At 41.1% G+C, this 17,666-nt stretch overlaps 1 protein-coding gene across 1 annotated transcript in view; it reads right to left on the reverse strand.

The window, feature by feature from the left end:
• The window catches only part of csmd3b (CUB and Sushi multiple domains 3b), a 1,941,594-nt gene that overhangs the window by 400,481 nt on the left and 1,523,447 nt on the right, over positions 1 to 17,666 (reverse strand). Inside the window, exon 19 of the mRNA XM_060823982.1 lies at positions 3,450 to 3,566. Coding sequence (XP_060679965.1) covers positions 3,450 to 3,566 — 117 coding nt within the window. The remainder of the gene's footprint in view (positions 1 to 3,449; positions 3,567 to 17,666) is intronic.

The following is a 17,666-nucleotide window of genomic DNA, read 5'->3' on the forward strand; positions in this document are numbered from 1 at the left end:
TAGTACTGTTTAAAGGGAAATAAATGTTGCTTTGAAAAGTAAACATGTGCAGGATTATGGAAAAATATCAATAGATTGGACTAATTAGATAGCTATTTCAAAGGTCCAGTGCAGGCAAAATGAGCTGTTTAATTAAATAGTTTTATTATATTTCATTTATATGTTAGGAGAAAATAAGGATGCCAAAATGCAACATAGTGATTTGTTATATACTCAGATCCTCAATGCTCATGGTGTCCATGTTGTTGTATTTTGCCAGATATATGCCCCTTATCTGTTGTTATGTCTAACAGTTATGAATTTTCCTTGCTGAAGGAGTCATGCTGTTGGATGGCTGAATAATCAATTGGGATGTTCCTGGGATCCATAAGGTCCATTATCCATGAACAATGGATAAGCCTGCATCACTGTGAGGGGTACTGGCACTTCAGTTGTTTCATGCTTTATGCTTTCTGTCATCTGTGTGGGGCTGCAGTGACAGAGCTAGTTGAATTTAACTCCTGCTGCTTGAATTGTGCAACACCACAGTGACCAAAGATTGATAACATCCCTTCACAAAAGATCTGTGTGAACACAAATCACTGGACATCTATAATGTATTAGAATCCCTTGTTCATGTTTGTGTTTGTTCAGCACTTTCCTCTGAGCAAATGGAACTATCTGCATCTTGTTACAATTGAAATGGGATGAAAGCAGTCTCTCGCTCGTCCTTCTTGTCATAACAAAAGTTTAATCATTTTTATCCTATTTTCAATATTATTTAACTTATTAGTGTTAGATTGGGAAGACAAAAAAAACCATTTTTTGATATATTGTGATCACATTATTTATTCAGCAAAGATGTCAAGCTGCTTAATACACATTTTAAATAACAAAGTAAAAATACTTAACATTCTAAATAAACCCAACAACACACATCAATTAAAATAACAAAATAAAGAACTTTCTCTGCAGAGATTAGTTTTGAAAAAAAAGTCTTTAGTCAAACAATGATTAGTTCTTGAAGACCAAAATAGTTAGACAGAATGTGTTCAAGATGATTCTTAATGAGTAACCTAGCACACATGCTCATAATTATATGATAGATGTCACTGAATGCAAGCAGTTTTTACTGACATCTTCAAAAATGTTGTTCAAGAGTCATCAAGAATTGAGAGGCATTTTTCATAATTAACCACCATTTGTACTGGCTTCTCACTGAACTCTCTAGAAAGAGATTTTTTTTCAGAAAAGCAGACATCGAGCTAGGTATCTTCTCTGTTTCAGCAACTGAAGTCATAGTGAAATTCAAATTAAAGTCATAAATCGTAGGTAGGTGATTCCCAGTTAATCCAAAGTTAAGACATATTAATTCTAATAAATCCAGCACCTCCAGAAGTATGACAATTGTAATTTCTAAGAATTATCTTTAAAAAAAAGTCTCAATCCTTTTAGTAACTACATTTGACAAAAAAGCCACCATTCAGGTCTCCAAATTCACCATGGTCAACAAGTCCATAGCATGAATCCTAAACAAAAAAAACATTTCTGAGTTTACCACTATTAGTGTCAATGACGTGATTATGTTCACAATAAGAGACAGAAATGCAGTAAAATGTTGTCCCATGATTTTATTGATAGAAACATAAGGAGAAGAATATGCCAAACAGTCCTTTAACCCTGCTCCATTATTCAATGCAATCATGACTGATCATGTTCTTCAATGTCTTTTATCCTCTTACTGTCCCCATTATGCATTTATATTGTTCTTAGAAATCTGTCGATCTGAACTTTAAACATGCTCAATTGCTAAGCTTTCACATGTCTCTAGGGTAGTGAATTCCAAAGATTCACAACTGTCTAATTTTTAAAAATATCTCACCTCATAGCAAAGTGCTTTCTGCCTTATTTTGAACTTGGTTCTAGACTCCACAGCCAGGGAAAACATTTTACCTGAATGTACCCTATTCAATAAAGTATTTTATTGATTCAATTTAATTACTTCACATTCTTTGAAATTCTGGAGAATACCTGCCCAGGTCATGGGTCCAGAACTGAGTGCCAGATTATAGTACTCAGATTAACTGAAACATGCATAAATCAATCTGACCTAGACATCTTTGGCAAGTACACATATGTTTCCCCCACCTTCTCTGAAGATGCAGCGTGTGTTTATTATCTTCCCCCTCCTGGAGCTCCAGTCTTTGTTGTCACGAGTGCTGTGCAAAGTGCAGAAGACCTGAACCTTCAGGAAATTTCCACTGGGTGCATACTGAAGCGTGCTTCAGATCTGACTGCGTATCTGAACCACAAATTTAGTAACACAAATGCTCACTCAATAATTTCATGTGCTCATCTGACTTTTGTTGTAGCTTTCTTGAGCATGAGTCAGTGTGTTCCTTGACTTCAGCCCTCCTCAAAGAACTGTCCATACTTCCTACTTTGAGGTTTGACCATTCATGTGAAACTTCACTAAGGCAGGATAAACATTTCACTCGGTTTGCTGGGTAATATGCACAAACAATTATCATTGGTAGATTACATTTGAGCTGAACATTGATGGAGTGGAAACCCTTTCAGTTAATGAAGTCTCCTGGGCGATCTGGGGGCATAACCATTGCCTTGTGTGTACAATCTCTTTGATCTTGTGAGAAACCAGCCTGTGCAACTTACTTCAACTCATCCTGACTGGCTTCATTATTAATGAATTGTACTTACATGCTGGAGAATGTGCTTGGATTAAAAATGAAAGTCAACAGGTACTTGTCAACTTGCAAATGCGCTGAATGCTTCAGCTGTTTAGATCTCTTGCTTATAACAGCAATCTACCCATACTGGAAGAATAAAATTCAGCCCTTAAATCTAGACAATCAGTAAATTTCTATTTAACTTTAGCACCACCTGCCAAAGTAAAGCAGAAACAATTCTAATTCTACTGAGGATTGTCAAAAATATTGTACAATCAATAAGAGGGCTGGCATGTTTGGAATGTTTAATGTTTGATGTTTAAGAGTAATGCTGCTTCACTCAGCAAAAAGGTATTGTCTCTTATCACAGATATCAAGGGAGAGAATCAGTTGGTCAGATTTTTTTGATTGTTCTCATTTATTTACTTCCTGGACTCTGGGCTACTTTCCAGTTCCACTCTACCATGCAGTTCCATTCAATGCCTGAAACCTCCCAATTTTCACAAAATCTCGATCAAGCAGAAGCGAATTCAATGAATAATTCTGCTAAACTACTCCTCTTTCCACGGACAACAATTAAAATGTAAACTCTCTTCATTGAAGGCAGTGTCGTGCTGATTGAATTACCATCTTTGTTACAGATAGGACCAGATTGTCGTTGACTTGTTTCATCACAAATAATTTTCTGACTTCTTTCAACTCAAAATTGACTGCATGACTTGAATATGATTAGACAGATTATAAGCAAAAACAAGTAACAATCTTGCAGATGCAGTTCATTACCTTTACCATGGGAAACCTCCACAGTCCATGTACAATTTAATGAATTTGGATAAAAGTCAGGATAACCAGGTGATAAAATAGTACCAGTGGGTCCTCGAACATCACCACCACATAGTGCTACAAAAGAGAAATAAAAAGAAAATCAATATGTAAGTGAAAAATTGAAGTCTTTTGGATCTTTTCAGCAGTAAGCAAGGGAAAAATGGTTAAAATCCATGAAACCATCACAGGACAACTATATTTCAATTGTAATTATAACCTCGATATTTCCTAACATTATCACAAGTGATTCAAAAATATTTACAATGATCATACTTTTCTGTGGGAAAACTGTGCTATAATAAGTCAAAAAGAATTACTGCAAATCTTAAATTGTCAGGTGTTTTTCTTTTCCTCAAAAATAGATATATTGTGAGCAGTCCCTTCAAGCCCATACAAACCTCTCAAGCCCAATTATGCATAGGAATTACGCCCATCAAATTGGTTTGAGAATTACTGTAAATTGTGCTACTCCATCTCTATTAGACAGATGTCTCTTCAGAGTGGTCTCCATGCCAGAATATAGCACTGTGTCACAGTCACTATCATTATAATCAAAATGGAAATGCAATCCATCCTTTGATTCAGGCTGTTAAAAGCAAAGACAATTCAGCAAAATACAAGGGTATTTGCTCTTCGTGGAGGGTACAGTTTGTAATGGGGGTAAAAAAATCCTCGACCAGTATTTCAAAAATTCTGTTATTAATAACTGTGAAAAGCAATCGTCTCTTGCCAGCTTCCCAACGTGCTGACAGTTTCAGCTGTTTTAAGCTGCTACTTACACAGCATGCCACCCATCTTGACATGATAAATTCACTCCTAGGTCTGGACCGATCAGTAGACAGCCCCTGAACTTCTCATTAAGCTTAGAACTACCTGCCTCAGTAAAGTGGATGGAATTCAAATTGCACTGTGGACTGTCTAAAATGTAAGATCGATGTCTTCCATACACAAGAGAGCTGGTATGTTTGGAATGCAGCTTGATATTTAAACAGGAGTAATGCTGCTTCACTCAGCAAAAGGCATTTTTGTTTGCTGAATAATATTAAAGTTGTATCTGGCATATTTAATGATTCTCGTAGTTCACAGTTGTGATAGATGTAAAATGTATTGAATAAAAACAGAAAATATCAAGAATATTCAGCAGGTCAAACAGCCTCTGTGGAAAGTAACAAAAATTAATGTTTCAAACCATGATGACTCTAGATCAGAAGTTGGAAAGTTTGAAATATTCTAAATTTGAGAAGGGGAAGTGTGGATGCACAAAAGGGAAAGTATGCAAAATGCAAATTGTTATTTTCTATTTTAAAACATTACAAAGTAAGTAATTTCACAGAATCATACAATTTTATCGCACAAAAGTTGATCATTAAGCCAGCTGTTTGAAGGAGATCTGTTTGTTGTTTGTTCAGATGCCTACAATTCTTTTTTCCTGACGGCATGTGGCCAAATTTACTTTTGAGCATTACAATTGAATCTGCTTCCACCAAACTTTCAGACAGCATTCCCACATCATAACAACTTACATTATAAATGTTCTTCTCATGCCTTCTCTCAATTTTTTGCCTTTTAAATTTGCACTCTTTAGTTAACAACCCATTACTCCTCATTTATCAAAACCCCTTGCAGTTTTGAACACCTTTCTCATAATTTTTCTGCTCTCTCAAGAACAATACTAGCTTCTGTACTCTCCCTGTGTACTTGAAATTCCACATCCCAGGTACCATTATGGCTAATGTTCACTACACACTTCACAATATCTTAACATTCTTTGTCACCTTGAAAAAGTTGTGTATGTAAACTTTGTTTATAAATTCCATTTAAATTTATACCATTTATTTTGTATCACCTTAAACTGTAAATTCTGCACTGTACATTTTTCCAAATTTACTACGTGGCTACCCATTTCAATACTTACCATATTATCTCCTGAAGCATACTCCAATCTTCCTCACTCTTTAGTACTTTTCTCAGTATTATCTCATCAGGAAATTTTGATTTCATGCCCAATATACCCAAGTCCAGGCCATTAACATGAATCAGAAAAGCAATATCTGATAGCATCCCTTGAAGAGAACAAACCTTCTGCCAGTCTGACAACCATCCCTTTCCCACTACTCTCTGTTTGAATTGTGGTGTTTGCTCACTATATTTTCCAATAGTTCATAAAATGCTGAAGTATGCTGAGACAATATCTTGACCTATGTCTTGATTCACTCTCCCACTTTAAAATTTCACCCATATTCATTGATTACAGGTATCCTGATTCTGCATAAGTGTCATAGACATTCACTCCATGCAGAATCTTCTCAATTGCCAAGCTTTTAATTCTGTTTTGTTTGAAAGGTTCAATATTAAAATAATTTTGTCCTATGGCTATCTATCAGTTTGATTGATAAATTAAGAAGGAATCATTGGCAGCATGGTGGTGCTCAAAGTAGGTAGCAAGGGAAAAAGTAGGCAGAGGTAACTTGTTAATGCAGCTAACAAATCAATTAAGCCTATTATTCAGTGGTTGGCTAGAATTTTCCATTCACTTCCTGTCCCATAGCCTAAATTGGCCCATTATTTTCCAGTTGGCCTGCAAGCCCTATTGTGCCATTGGGAAGCAGGCAAATACCTGGAACAAGCCTCCGCGCATCAGGTTGGGACAGAATATGAGATGGAGTGCAGAGCTCCAAGATCACTTTGAGGCTCCCCTTGCAACCACCTGAATACAATCATCCCTGCAAGCCATGCGTAGACATTAATTCTCTCCATAATGGCAGTCTGGCAGTTGGAACCATTTCATTCCTCAGGTTTACACCTAGTGTTCAACAGACTTCTCAAGATGGGGGTGGTTGGCTTAGCTAAGTTGGTTGGATGGTTGGGTTATGAAGTAGTGTGAAGCCAACAGCGTGGGCTCAATTCCCATCGCTAGTTAATGTTGCCCTGAAGAATTATCCTCTCATCCTCTCTTCTCACACGAGGTATGGTATCCCTCAGATTAAATCACCAGTTGTTTCTGACAAATGAGACATCAGCCACATGATCTGGTAAGACTATGCCAACTTGACTTGGAGGTGCCCTCCTTTTCTCTTACCAACAGAGGCAATGGGTAGTTACTTTCATGCAATTGCCTTCCAGCTTTGAGAATCTGTCCATTGTCCTTAATTAGATTGTGAGTACAGTCTTCGGCATTAGCTGGCTAATCCCTCAAACTTCTAGCTGGATTTGGTCTCAACATCAGAAAGCTGACTGTCAATGAAAAAAATCCTGGCCTACCATGCACAAAGAAATGAACGTGAACAAATGATCTAAAATAACACATTTTAACTATTGACATTGTAATGACAATCAAATTTAATGCAACATCACTAAAACATTATGTTGGTCAACTGTTTGTTCTGAAACATGGCAAATGTTGTAGCAAATTTTATCAAGAAATATTATAACACTGTTTTAAAATTCTAAACGGAGAGTCAGAAAATGAGATTACAAAGTGGCATTTAAGGCTCAATGGACTACAGATGGAAAGCTGGAGACACTTATTTAAAAATAAATGCAGAATAGGTTCTGAACTTCTAATCATTTATTCAACATTATTATGCCTCAGGTAGCGGGAAGATATTCAGAACTGTAATTAATGAATGAACCAGAGGGAATTATTTTCATTAGTGCCCTCAATCAACTTCCTGAATCTACTGTATTATGCAAAGCATGCCTGGAGGAGGGCAGAAAGCAAATTAAGACTTCATGTTATGGAGGAATGTCAGAGCTTTAATTAGTTTCCTGTCCAAATCAGGCATACTAGTGATTACCTTCTCTATCATCTCTTACAATTTTAAAATTTTATAGCAACTTTTTGGAATAAATTTTCAGCAAGAGGAAAACTTTCAATGCTCTGTGAAGAAAACAGAAAAGATTAAAGTTGGTCATTTTGCGGGAAAAAAAACCATAGAACAGTCAATGAATAAAGTAAACATGGACTTTAATGGATAACACTTTGACAAGATTGAGGAATTACAAAATGGAGTGTCAAGCATGGAATTCAACAATATATTAATGGTATCATATACTTACCAAGGGTGCAAAATACAAGCTGCTTTCGATCCCTTTCTCAATAAGTTACCAAACAATGAACATTTACTCAGCCAAGTAAATATTGTGGTAATCTAACACTGAGGGCAAAAGTGAAATAATTCTGAAGAAGCATCTGAAGAGTCTTCAGTTCTGAAGTTTGGCAACTGGACCTGAAACATTAACGGTGTTTTGTCTCCACAAATGCTGCCAGACCTACTGAGTTCTTCCAGCAATTTCTGTTTGTGTTTCTGATTTCCAGTATCTGTAGTTCTTTTGCTTTTTGTGTGTTTGAGGTAACTCTGGTTTAGATTGAATTATGTAAAATCAATATGCTATCTGGAACCCTTATACTTCTTATGGCCTTTGTGCATTCTTGAACATGTCCTTATGATGAATACAGAATAGATCAAATTGAACAGAAAGTGAGTAAGGCACAAAGTGTAGCGTTAGCTTAGGCTTAGGTTAATACAACTATGATTCTTTGCCCCAAAAATCACAGTGATAGACATCTACTTAGTTTCAATTGCATCTCTAGGAGCCTTATAAAGAAAACAGATGCAAGCAAAAGTGACAAGAATACAGATACAAGCATTAGAATCCCAACAGTGTGGAAACAAGCCATTCAGCCCAACTGGTCCACACCAACCTTCCAAAGAGCATCCGACCCAGGGCCATTCCCATACTCTGTATTTCCTATGGCTAATCTATCTAACCTGCACATTTTTGGACTGTGGGAAGAAACTGGAGCATCTGATGGAAACCCACACAGACACAGGGAGAACGTGCAAACTCCACACAGACGATCACCCAAGGGGTAAATCAAACCTGAGTCCCCTGGTGCTGTGAGGCAGTAGTGCTAACCACTGAGCCATCATACCACATAAGTGGTTCCTTGTCCCATTCCAGTTGATTCCACATAGCATTTAATAATCTGGAATATTAACATTAAGAATAGCATTGGACTTTGCTTGGATTCCTTTCACCTGCCTCGGTCCTTTAAGACAGGCCTCAGCCCCTTCGTATGAATGTAATGCAAATTGAGCAACTTTCTCTACAGACTTGAGTCTTCAGGCTTTGGAGTTCAGCTTGTTTTTTTTGTGAGAGGGCTTGCACTCCCTAATGATAGTTCCTCTGATTATCTGTCTTCTGACCCCTCTTGTGCTGCTAGTGCAATGACCAAAGGATTATCACAGATATTAGGAATCTAGATTAAAGAACAGAAGAAGGTAATATGAGCTTTTACAGGTTGTGAAGATGTGACGAGAGAAGTGCCACAATGATTCATCCTCAGCTTCAATAGCTACTATTATGTTAATGATTTGAAAAGGGGAAGAGAGAAACATAGCCAAATATGCTGACACTACCAGAATGAATGAATGGGCATTATTGTGCTGTTGACTTTAGGAATCTTTAAGGGGTTATAGATAGCTGCAAATGTGTTGCTGGTCAAAGCACAGCAGGTTAGGCAGCATCTCAGGAATAGAGAATTCAACGTTTCGAGCATAAGCCCTTCATCAGGAATAAGAGAGAGAGAGCCAAGCAGGCTGAGATAAAAGGTAGGGAGGAGGGACTAGGGGGAGGGGCGATGGAGGTGGGATAGGTGGAAGGAGGTCAAGGTGAGGGTGATAGGCCGGAGTGGGGTGGGGGCGGAGAGGTCAGGAAGAGGATTGCAGGTTAGGAGGGCGGTGCTGAGTTGAGGGAACCGACTGAGACAAGGTGGGGGGAGGGGAAATGAGGAAGCTGGAGAAATCTGAATTCATACCTTGTGGTTGGAGGGTTCCCAGGCGGAAGATGAGGCGCTCCTCCTCCAGCCGTCGTGTAGTTGTGTTCTGCCGGTGGAGGAGTCCAAGGACCTGCATGTCCTCGGTGGAGTGGGAGGGGGAGTTAAAGTGTTGAGCCACGGGGTGATTGGGTTGGTTGGTTCGGGCGGCCCAGAGGTGTTCTCTGAAGCGTTCCGCAAGTAAGCGGCCTGTCTCACCAATATAGAGGAGGCCACATCGGGTGCAGCGGATGCAATAGATGATGTGTGTGGAGGTACAGGTGAACTTGTGGCGGATATGGAAGGATCCCTTGGGGCCTTGGAGGGAAGTGAGTGTGGAGGTGTGGGCGCAAGTTTTACATTTCCTGCGGTTGCAGGGGAAGGTGCCGGGGGTGGAGGTTGGGTTGGTGGGGGGTGTGGATCTGACAAGGGAGTCACGAAGGGAGTGGTCCTTGCGGAACGCTGATAGGGGAGGGGAGGGAAATATATCCTTGGTGGTGGGGTCCGTTTGGAGGTGGCGGAAATGGCGGCGGATAATACGTTGTATGCGCAGGTTGGTGGGGTGGTAGGTGAGAACCAGTGGGGTTCTGTCTTGGTGGCGGTTGGAGGAGCGGGGCTCAAGGGCGGAGGAGCGGGAAGTGGAGGAGATGCGGTGGAGGGCATCGTCGATCACGTCTGGGGGGAATCTGCGGTCCTTGAAGAAGGAGGCCATCTGGGTTGTGCGGTGTTGGAATTGGTCCTCCTGGGAGCAGATGCGGCGGAGACGAAGGAATTGGGAATATGGGATGGCGTTTTTACAGGGGGCAGGGTGGGAGGAGGTGTAGTCCAGGTAGCTGTGGGAGTCAGTCGGTTTATAATAGATGTCTGTCTCATCTTCCGCCTGGGAACCCTCCAACCACAAGGTATGAATTCAGATTTCTCCAGCTTCCTCATTTCCCCTCCCCCCACCTTGTCTCAGTCGGTTCCCTCAACTCAGCACCGCCCTCCTAACCTGCAATCCTCTTCCTGACCTCTCCGCCCCCACCCCACTCCGGCCTATCACCCTCACCTTGACCTCCTTCCACCTATCCCACCTCCATCGCCCCTCCCCCTAGTCCCTCCTCCCTACCTTTTATCTCAGCCTGCTTGGCTCTCTCTCTCTTATTCCTGATGAAGGGCTTATGCTCGAAACGTTGAATTCTCTATTCCTGAGATGCTGCCTAACCTGCTGTGCTTTGACCAGCAACACATTTGCAGCTGTGATCTCCAGCATCTGCAGACCTCATTTTTTACTCGAGGGTTATAGATAGGTTGAGTGAGTGGGAAAAACCACCGCAGATGAACATTAATGCAGAAAAGTGAGAGATCATGCACTTTGGTTGGAAGTACAGTCATAGAATTATGGAGATATACAGTATGGCAACAATCCCTTCGGTCCAACTTGTCCATGCTTGACGAGATATCCTAACCCAATCTAGCTTTTGGCCAATGTCCCTCCAAACCTTTCCTAATCATATAGCCATCCAGATGCCTTTTAAATGTTGCAATTGTACCAGCTTCCACCACTTCCTCTGGCAGCTCATCCCACACATGCATCACCCTCTGCATTAAAAAGTTGCCCCTTGGATCCCTTTTAAATCTTTCCCCTCTTACCTTATATCTATGACCTCCAATTTTGGACTCCCCTACCCTGGGGAAAACCCTCAGCTATTCACCCTATCTATTCTCCTCATGACTTTATGAACTTGTATAAGGTAATCTTTCAGCCTCTGATACGCAATGGAAAATAACCCCCAGCTTATTCCGACTCTCCCTATAGCTCAAAACCTCCAACCCTGGCAACATCCTTGTAAGTCATTCCTGAACCTTTTCAAGTGCCACAACGTCCTTCCTATAGTAGAGAGACCAGAATTGCATGCAATATTCCAACTGATGTCCTGTATAGTCACAACATGACTTCCCAACTCCACATTATATATACTAAGTATCAAAAGGACAACTATTGTTTAAATGGAGTGAGACAACAAAATGTGCTTGTCTATCCTCATGAACATCTGCTGTCTGAACCTGTTAATGGCCACATTCACTGGGCCCAGGAACAAACCTGGTCCTTTCATCAGCGTAACCCCTCATCATGTGCTCAGAATGTGGGGCTGAAGTGCAACTACAAAAGAACTAATGACAACCTCTTTAAATAACTGCAAATGAAAGTAAACAGCATAAACATGGAACAAAGTTTCCTCTAGGCCATATGTGGCTTCTTAGAGTTAAAATCAAATGGCCTCATTCCTGATGAAGGGCTCCTGCCTGAAACGTCGATTTTCCTGCTCCTTGGATGCTGCCTGACCTGCTTTGCTTTTTCAGCACCACTCTAATCTTGACATATGTGGCTTCATATCCAATGAATCTCCCTAAACACTTATTGCATTTCTACCCCAGATCCTCAATCAAAAGAGGAAGAATCTCTTTTAGAGGTTTACTAATGGGCATCTTTACTGCTGGAAAGCAGACTTTTGTGGCCTTTCCCGCCATGCCAACCAGTACCCTTCCACTGACACCCTCCTTCGGCTGACTGGACTGGTCCTCACCCTGAGCAACTTTTCTTTGCAATCCTCCCACTTCCTCCAAACCAAAGGAATAGCCATGGGCACCCACATGGACCCCAGCTACGCCTGCCTCTTCATTGGATATGTGGAACAGTCCATCTTCCGCAGCTACACTGGCACTACCCCCCCCACCTTTTCCTCCGCTACATCGATGACTGTATCGGCGCTGCTTCGTGCTCCTACGAGGAGGTTGAACAGTTCATCCACTTTACCAACACCTTCCACCCTGACCTCAAATTTACCTGGACCATCTCAGACTCCTCCCTCCCCTTCCTAGACCTTTTCATTTCTATCTCGGGCGACCGAATCAACACGGACATTTACTATAAACCGACGGACTCCCACAGCTACCTAGACTACACCTCCTCCCACTGTAAAAATGCCATCCCATATTCCCAATTCCTTCATCTCCACCGCATCTGCTCCCAGGAAAACAAGTTCCAATACCGTACAACCCAGATAGCCTCCTTCTTTAAAGACCGCAATATCCCCCCAGACGTGATCGACGATGCCCTCCACCGCATCTCCTCCACTTCCCGCTCCTCCGCCTTTGAGCCCCGCCCCTCCAATCACCACCAGGACAGAACCCCACTGGTCCTCACCTCCCACCCCACCAACATCCATATACATCGTATCATCCATCGTCATTTCCGCCACCTCCAAATGGACCCCACCACCAGAGATATATTTCCCTCCCTTCCCCTTTCAGCATTCCGAAAAGACCACTCCCTCCATGACCCCCTCGTCCGGTCCACACCACCCACCAACCCAACCTCCATTCCCAGCACCTTCCCCTGCAACCGCAAGAAATGCAAAACTTGTGCCCATACCTCCCCTCCTTACTTCCCTCCAAGGCCCAAAGGGATCCTTCCATATCCACCACAAATTCACCTACACCTCCACACACATCATTTACTGCATCCGCTGCACCCGATGTGGCCTCCTCTATATTGGGGAGATGGGCCACCTACTTGCGGAACGTTTCAGAGAACACCTCTGGGACACCCGGACCAACCAACCCAACCACCACATGGCTCAACACTTCAACTCCCCCTCCCACTCCACCAAGGACATGCAGGTCTTTGGACTCCTCCATTGCCAGACCATAGCAACACGACGGCTGGAGGAAGAGCGCCTCATCTTCCGCCTAGGAACCCTCCAACCACAAGGGATGAACTCAGATTTCTCCAGTTCCCTCATTTCCCCTCCCCTGACCTTGTCTCAGTCAAATCCCTCAAACTCAGCACCGCCTTCCTAACCTGCAATCTCTCCGCCCCCACCCCCACTCCGGCCTATCACCCTCACCTTAACCTCCTTCTACCTATTGCATTTCCATCGCCCCTCCTCCAAGTCCCTCCTCCCTACCTTTTATCTTAGCCTGCTGGACACACTTTCCTCATTCCTGAAGAAGGGTCATGCCTGAAACATCGAGTCTCCTGCTCCTTGGATGCTGCCTGACTTGCTGCGCTTTTTCAGCAATACTTTTTCGGCTCTGATCTCCAGCATCTGCAGTCCTCATTTTCTCAAAGCAGAATTTTACACCAAGGTATATCCAGGCAGTGGATACAGGTGAGAAAATAGAGAGTTTGCAAAGAGCACAAGTGGAACTCCCTCTCAGTGGCTACTGTGGGATTCTAGATCTCAATGGTCCTGTATAAAATTCCAATGGCAAATTTCAATACATAGAGGTCAATTCATTTAGAAGCTTATTGCATGATCGATTAATTATGCATTCTTGGGTCCAATTACTACGGTTTGGCAGAGAGTCAGATTTGAAGGTGGACCTCATTCACCTCCAAATCCTGTCATTTCTTCTAGGAAGGTTGTGGAGCAAGGGGGCCTCCCATTTTGCCAGATGCCATGAGCAGTAGGGCTGTGTAATGCAGTTGTTCTTCTTAAGGGACAGACCAGGCAAAGAGGGCCTGCCCATTATTGTTTTATTCTTCTTCCGTATCTCCTCTTCTCCCCCATTCCCAAAGAGCAGTGACAGTCCAAAAGGAAAGAAGTGCAAAATAGTTCCCACCTATCACATCCAGCAAAAAGCATTTTTATTGTTCAGGTTATTGCTGCAGTTCCCCGTGTTCCTCCTGAAGATGTTGAACATTTGATTTTCAAATATCCAGGACAAGACTTCAGTGTCACAATCTCCTCTCTGGCTAATAACAGTTTTATGACTGGTATGCTCCCAACCTCTCATATAGCAGCTGTCACTGAGGGTTATTTAATCAAACAATGGGTCCAGCCAATAATGCCTGCCATTTAGAACCTGCTCTCCATCTCCTGCTCACTTCCACTGCATTTACAGCTCCTGGGTCATCTGCTCAGAATTAACAGTAACATCTAGTAGTTAGGGAAAACATTTTCTCTTCCCTCCTCCCTTCCCCCCTCCCCCCTTCTGCCCAAGCATAAAAATTGTCCTTTCTCTGCTTGCTTTCATGTTTGTCTTCATTTTTTCAATAATTTTGCTTCAACATATATTATATATATATGTGTTATGATTAATCTTAATACAATTTCAGCTCTAAATAGTACAGGCTTTAATTGTTGTCTGTTGCAATACCAACTATTGGTGACTTGTGGTTGGGGTAGTGTGTTGCCATCAACTTTCCTTTCTAAGCTGATATCTTAAGATGGGACTGGAATCCAAGCCTTCTTGCTCAGTGACGTTAACACTATACCACAAGAACCCTTACAAATTCTTTCCATACTGATTCTAAGGGCTTGTTTGGTTAACAACGGTACAGGATAAACCATTCAGATTTTAAAGAAAAATTATGCTTGTCTTACACAAGATTTAGTTTAATGCGATAGGTACTAGTAACACTGGTGATTTAGGTCTCAATACTAAACCATCAGGAGTCAAAGTTGACTCATCTGAGTCCATCAGGATCTCATGGTAGACTGCACTACTCCAACCAAAGATTCTGGCACATTGTCAGATTGCATAGAGTTTAATGCTATTTCAACAGCAACTCTTTCAGTGCCAAAGGCTCATACACAGTTTCTAATCATCACCACAAAACCACACAGAAAATTCCAGATACAAGTACTTATTGTTTGATCTCCATGCGCACATCTTCCTCTCCAATGTCTCCATTAATGAAGATCGCAAGGTCAGTCCAGGGGTTGATGGCTCATTTTAAGCATAACAATTCTTGTTCAGGAAGCTTGTGAGAGCAATGGAAACTGACGCAGTTTCAGACTGCCCTCAACTTCCAAAAGGAGCATCGATACCACCACCCTGAACTGGAAATTAACTTCCAAATTCATTGTTGAGTGGTAATTTGCTGAAACAGTTGTTCACTTGCTAGAAAAACCACCTGATTTCTACTTGATATCAATTAGGTGAGAGGTGGACAAATTCTACCACAGACATGCAATCCATTCCAATAAATTAATGCCTGTGGGGTTAGGATGAACATTCATAGGACTGCCAGTGAATTCAGTTTGCCAATCACAGTGTTCATGAAGCTCAATGAAGGAAGTGTTGTTTACACTGTTTCCAGCTTTCTATGCTTTTTACTCACCTCCACACCAAGCCATGTTATGACATGAGTTGCTTTTAGCATAGCCAAACCATTTTCACACACTCTCACACCTATTATCACATTACATGATATGCTTTCAGCACAGACCACTTCAGCTCTCAATATCACTTATTCAGCTTCTCTTCTGTCTTGGCCTGCTCTCCATAATCCCTTTGTTTACCTATCTCTTTCATGTCTGGCTCTTTAGACTCCGTCTCCACCTACCCGCTCACCATCCCCTTCACCATCACCAATCCCACCCCTGCACCTTGTTTTCAACCTAAATATCACTTTTTCCTGGCTGCTATCAATTCTGATGAAGAATCACTGGATCAAAATGTTAACTCTGCTTTCTTCCCATGTTTGCTGAGTTTCATCACCAATTTCTATCCTTGTTTAAGATCTCCAGCATCTACATTTCTTTGGTTTTATTCTAATATTTCTGTTTCACTCAGTTCACCTAACAAACTATAACTTTACAGTGTAACTGGATATGGGAAAAAAAGTAAATCACCATAGTTCAGCAAAAGAAAACTTGTCTAAGATACCACATGGAGGAATCAAGTGGCCCAAAGACTTACTTTGCTCCGTCATCACTGGAACTGAAATTTGAATCCAATCCTGGAGAACAGTTATAATTTCCTATGTCTGCTATTTACAACAAAACTAATTAATATAGACTTAGCCCAGTTCTGTACAAATCCAGAAAACAAAAGTTTGCAGTCACTTCAGATAATAACATATAATTTAATTCAGCTGGACTATAAGGCAGGATGCATTGATAAAATAAACTCCATTCTGTAAATCCAGTGCTGTTGCTGTATAGAGAAAATTGCATGAAGTATCTAAGCTATGCTATTTTGTCTAACCTTAAAGTGCTCAATAGCATGTGAAATATCTGATTCCACACTCTGATAATCTTTGGGACAAACCTTTGCAATATTATTGTGTATTTATGAATGCATTTTTGATCTATGAAAGATCATATTGTTAAAAATATCACTGTTTAGCATCTGCCACTATTTTTAACAGTTGAAATTTGACATAGACAACACTGAAAAGCAACCTCATGCTAGTCCTGGCGAATAGGCAACATCTGTGAAATCATTCAAGAAAATGTTTGCCAAACTAAAAAAGTAACAGTGGCTAAAACATTATATCTATAATCAGACACTATTCTGTGAAAGATATGATCCACTTTTATGCCAGTTACACTGAGGATAATTGCTTTTGGTACACAAGTCATGCTGCATTTAAAAATGCTCCATTTTATACTCTAGTTTGAGATTCTCATAATAGTCTTTCCTGCTCACTCACAGCTGCTTGGCAGAGATTTTTAAAATCCCTATGCTGGAATAAATAGTGACATTTATAGTAGGATTTGAGTCTAATAATAATGCATTGCATTCCTACATGAGGGCTCCAATTAGAGTTCAGCTCCATTATTTAATCTAAGCTACATGTTCAACATATTTTTCTTTTTTTAAAAAAGCTTTAAATTAATTACTTTATATATTTATGCCATAACAGAATACTCCATGAGATGAGCAATTCAGACCACTTGTACAGGATTTCAGCAAAGGGTCAGCTTTGACCCTCCAATTGCCTCAGTTTTTTTGCATTTATGTTACAGAAAGCCTTGTATCTATAAGAATGGGGAAATGCATGGCTGCATAGATGTTACTGATATGATTTACAGTTTTACAGTCAGGGATTGATGGCATTCTAAATTCTTCACCTTAATGTCTGAATGTCAATTTTCCAAAGAGTGCATTGATGAGAATAAGAATTTAATATTCTTCTCTTTGCTAAATTTTTGCCCAGCATCCAGTATTTAGTTTCAGGTCATAGCAACAGTCCAAGAGTACAAATGTGCCGTGCCAGACTGGCCCTTCAAAAGATAGTAGGGAAACAAGCAACATATTCAAGGGCATTGAGCCCTCATATGTTTTGAGCTGGCTAGTTTAGCTGAAAACGTGGGTATGTAGGTGACTGGGAAGAGGGTTGGTGGGTAAAGGTGGTTGTAGGCGGTAGTGGGGGGGGCGCGATGCATTGGTGGTTATCAGCTGAAAACTTAAGACACATAGAGTTCAACTAAATAAATGACACAAGAAGCAGTGAGCATGGGTAAAGAGGGAAAGAAAACCAGGACATTGACAAAAAATTGGAACTTTTCTCCCTGTGTGTCTGTTGAAAAGGCAGATTTGTTTTCAGGTGAGATGCATGACTTCTGAAATGGAGGGCT

This window comes from Hemiscyllium ocellatum, chromosome 4 (assembly GCF_020745735.1).
Source record: "Hemiscyllium ocellatum isolate sHemOce1 chromosome 4, sHemOce1.pat.X.cur, whole genome shotgun sequence".
NCBI lineage: Eukaryota > Metazoa > Chordata > Chondrichthyes > Orectolobiformes > Hemiscylliidae > Hemiscyllium > Hemiscyllium ocellatum.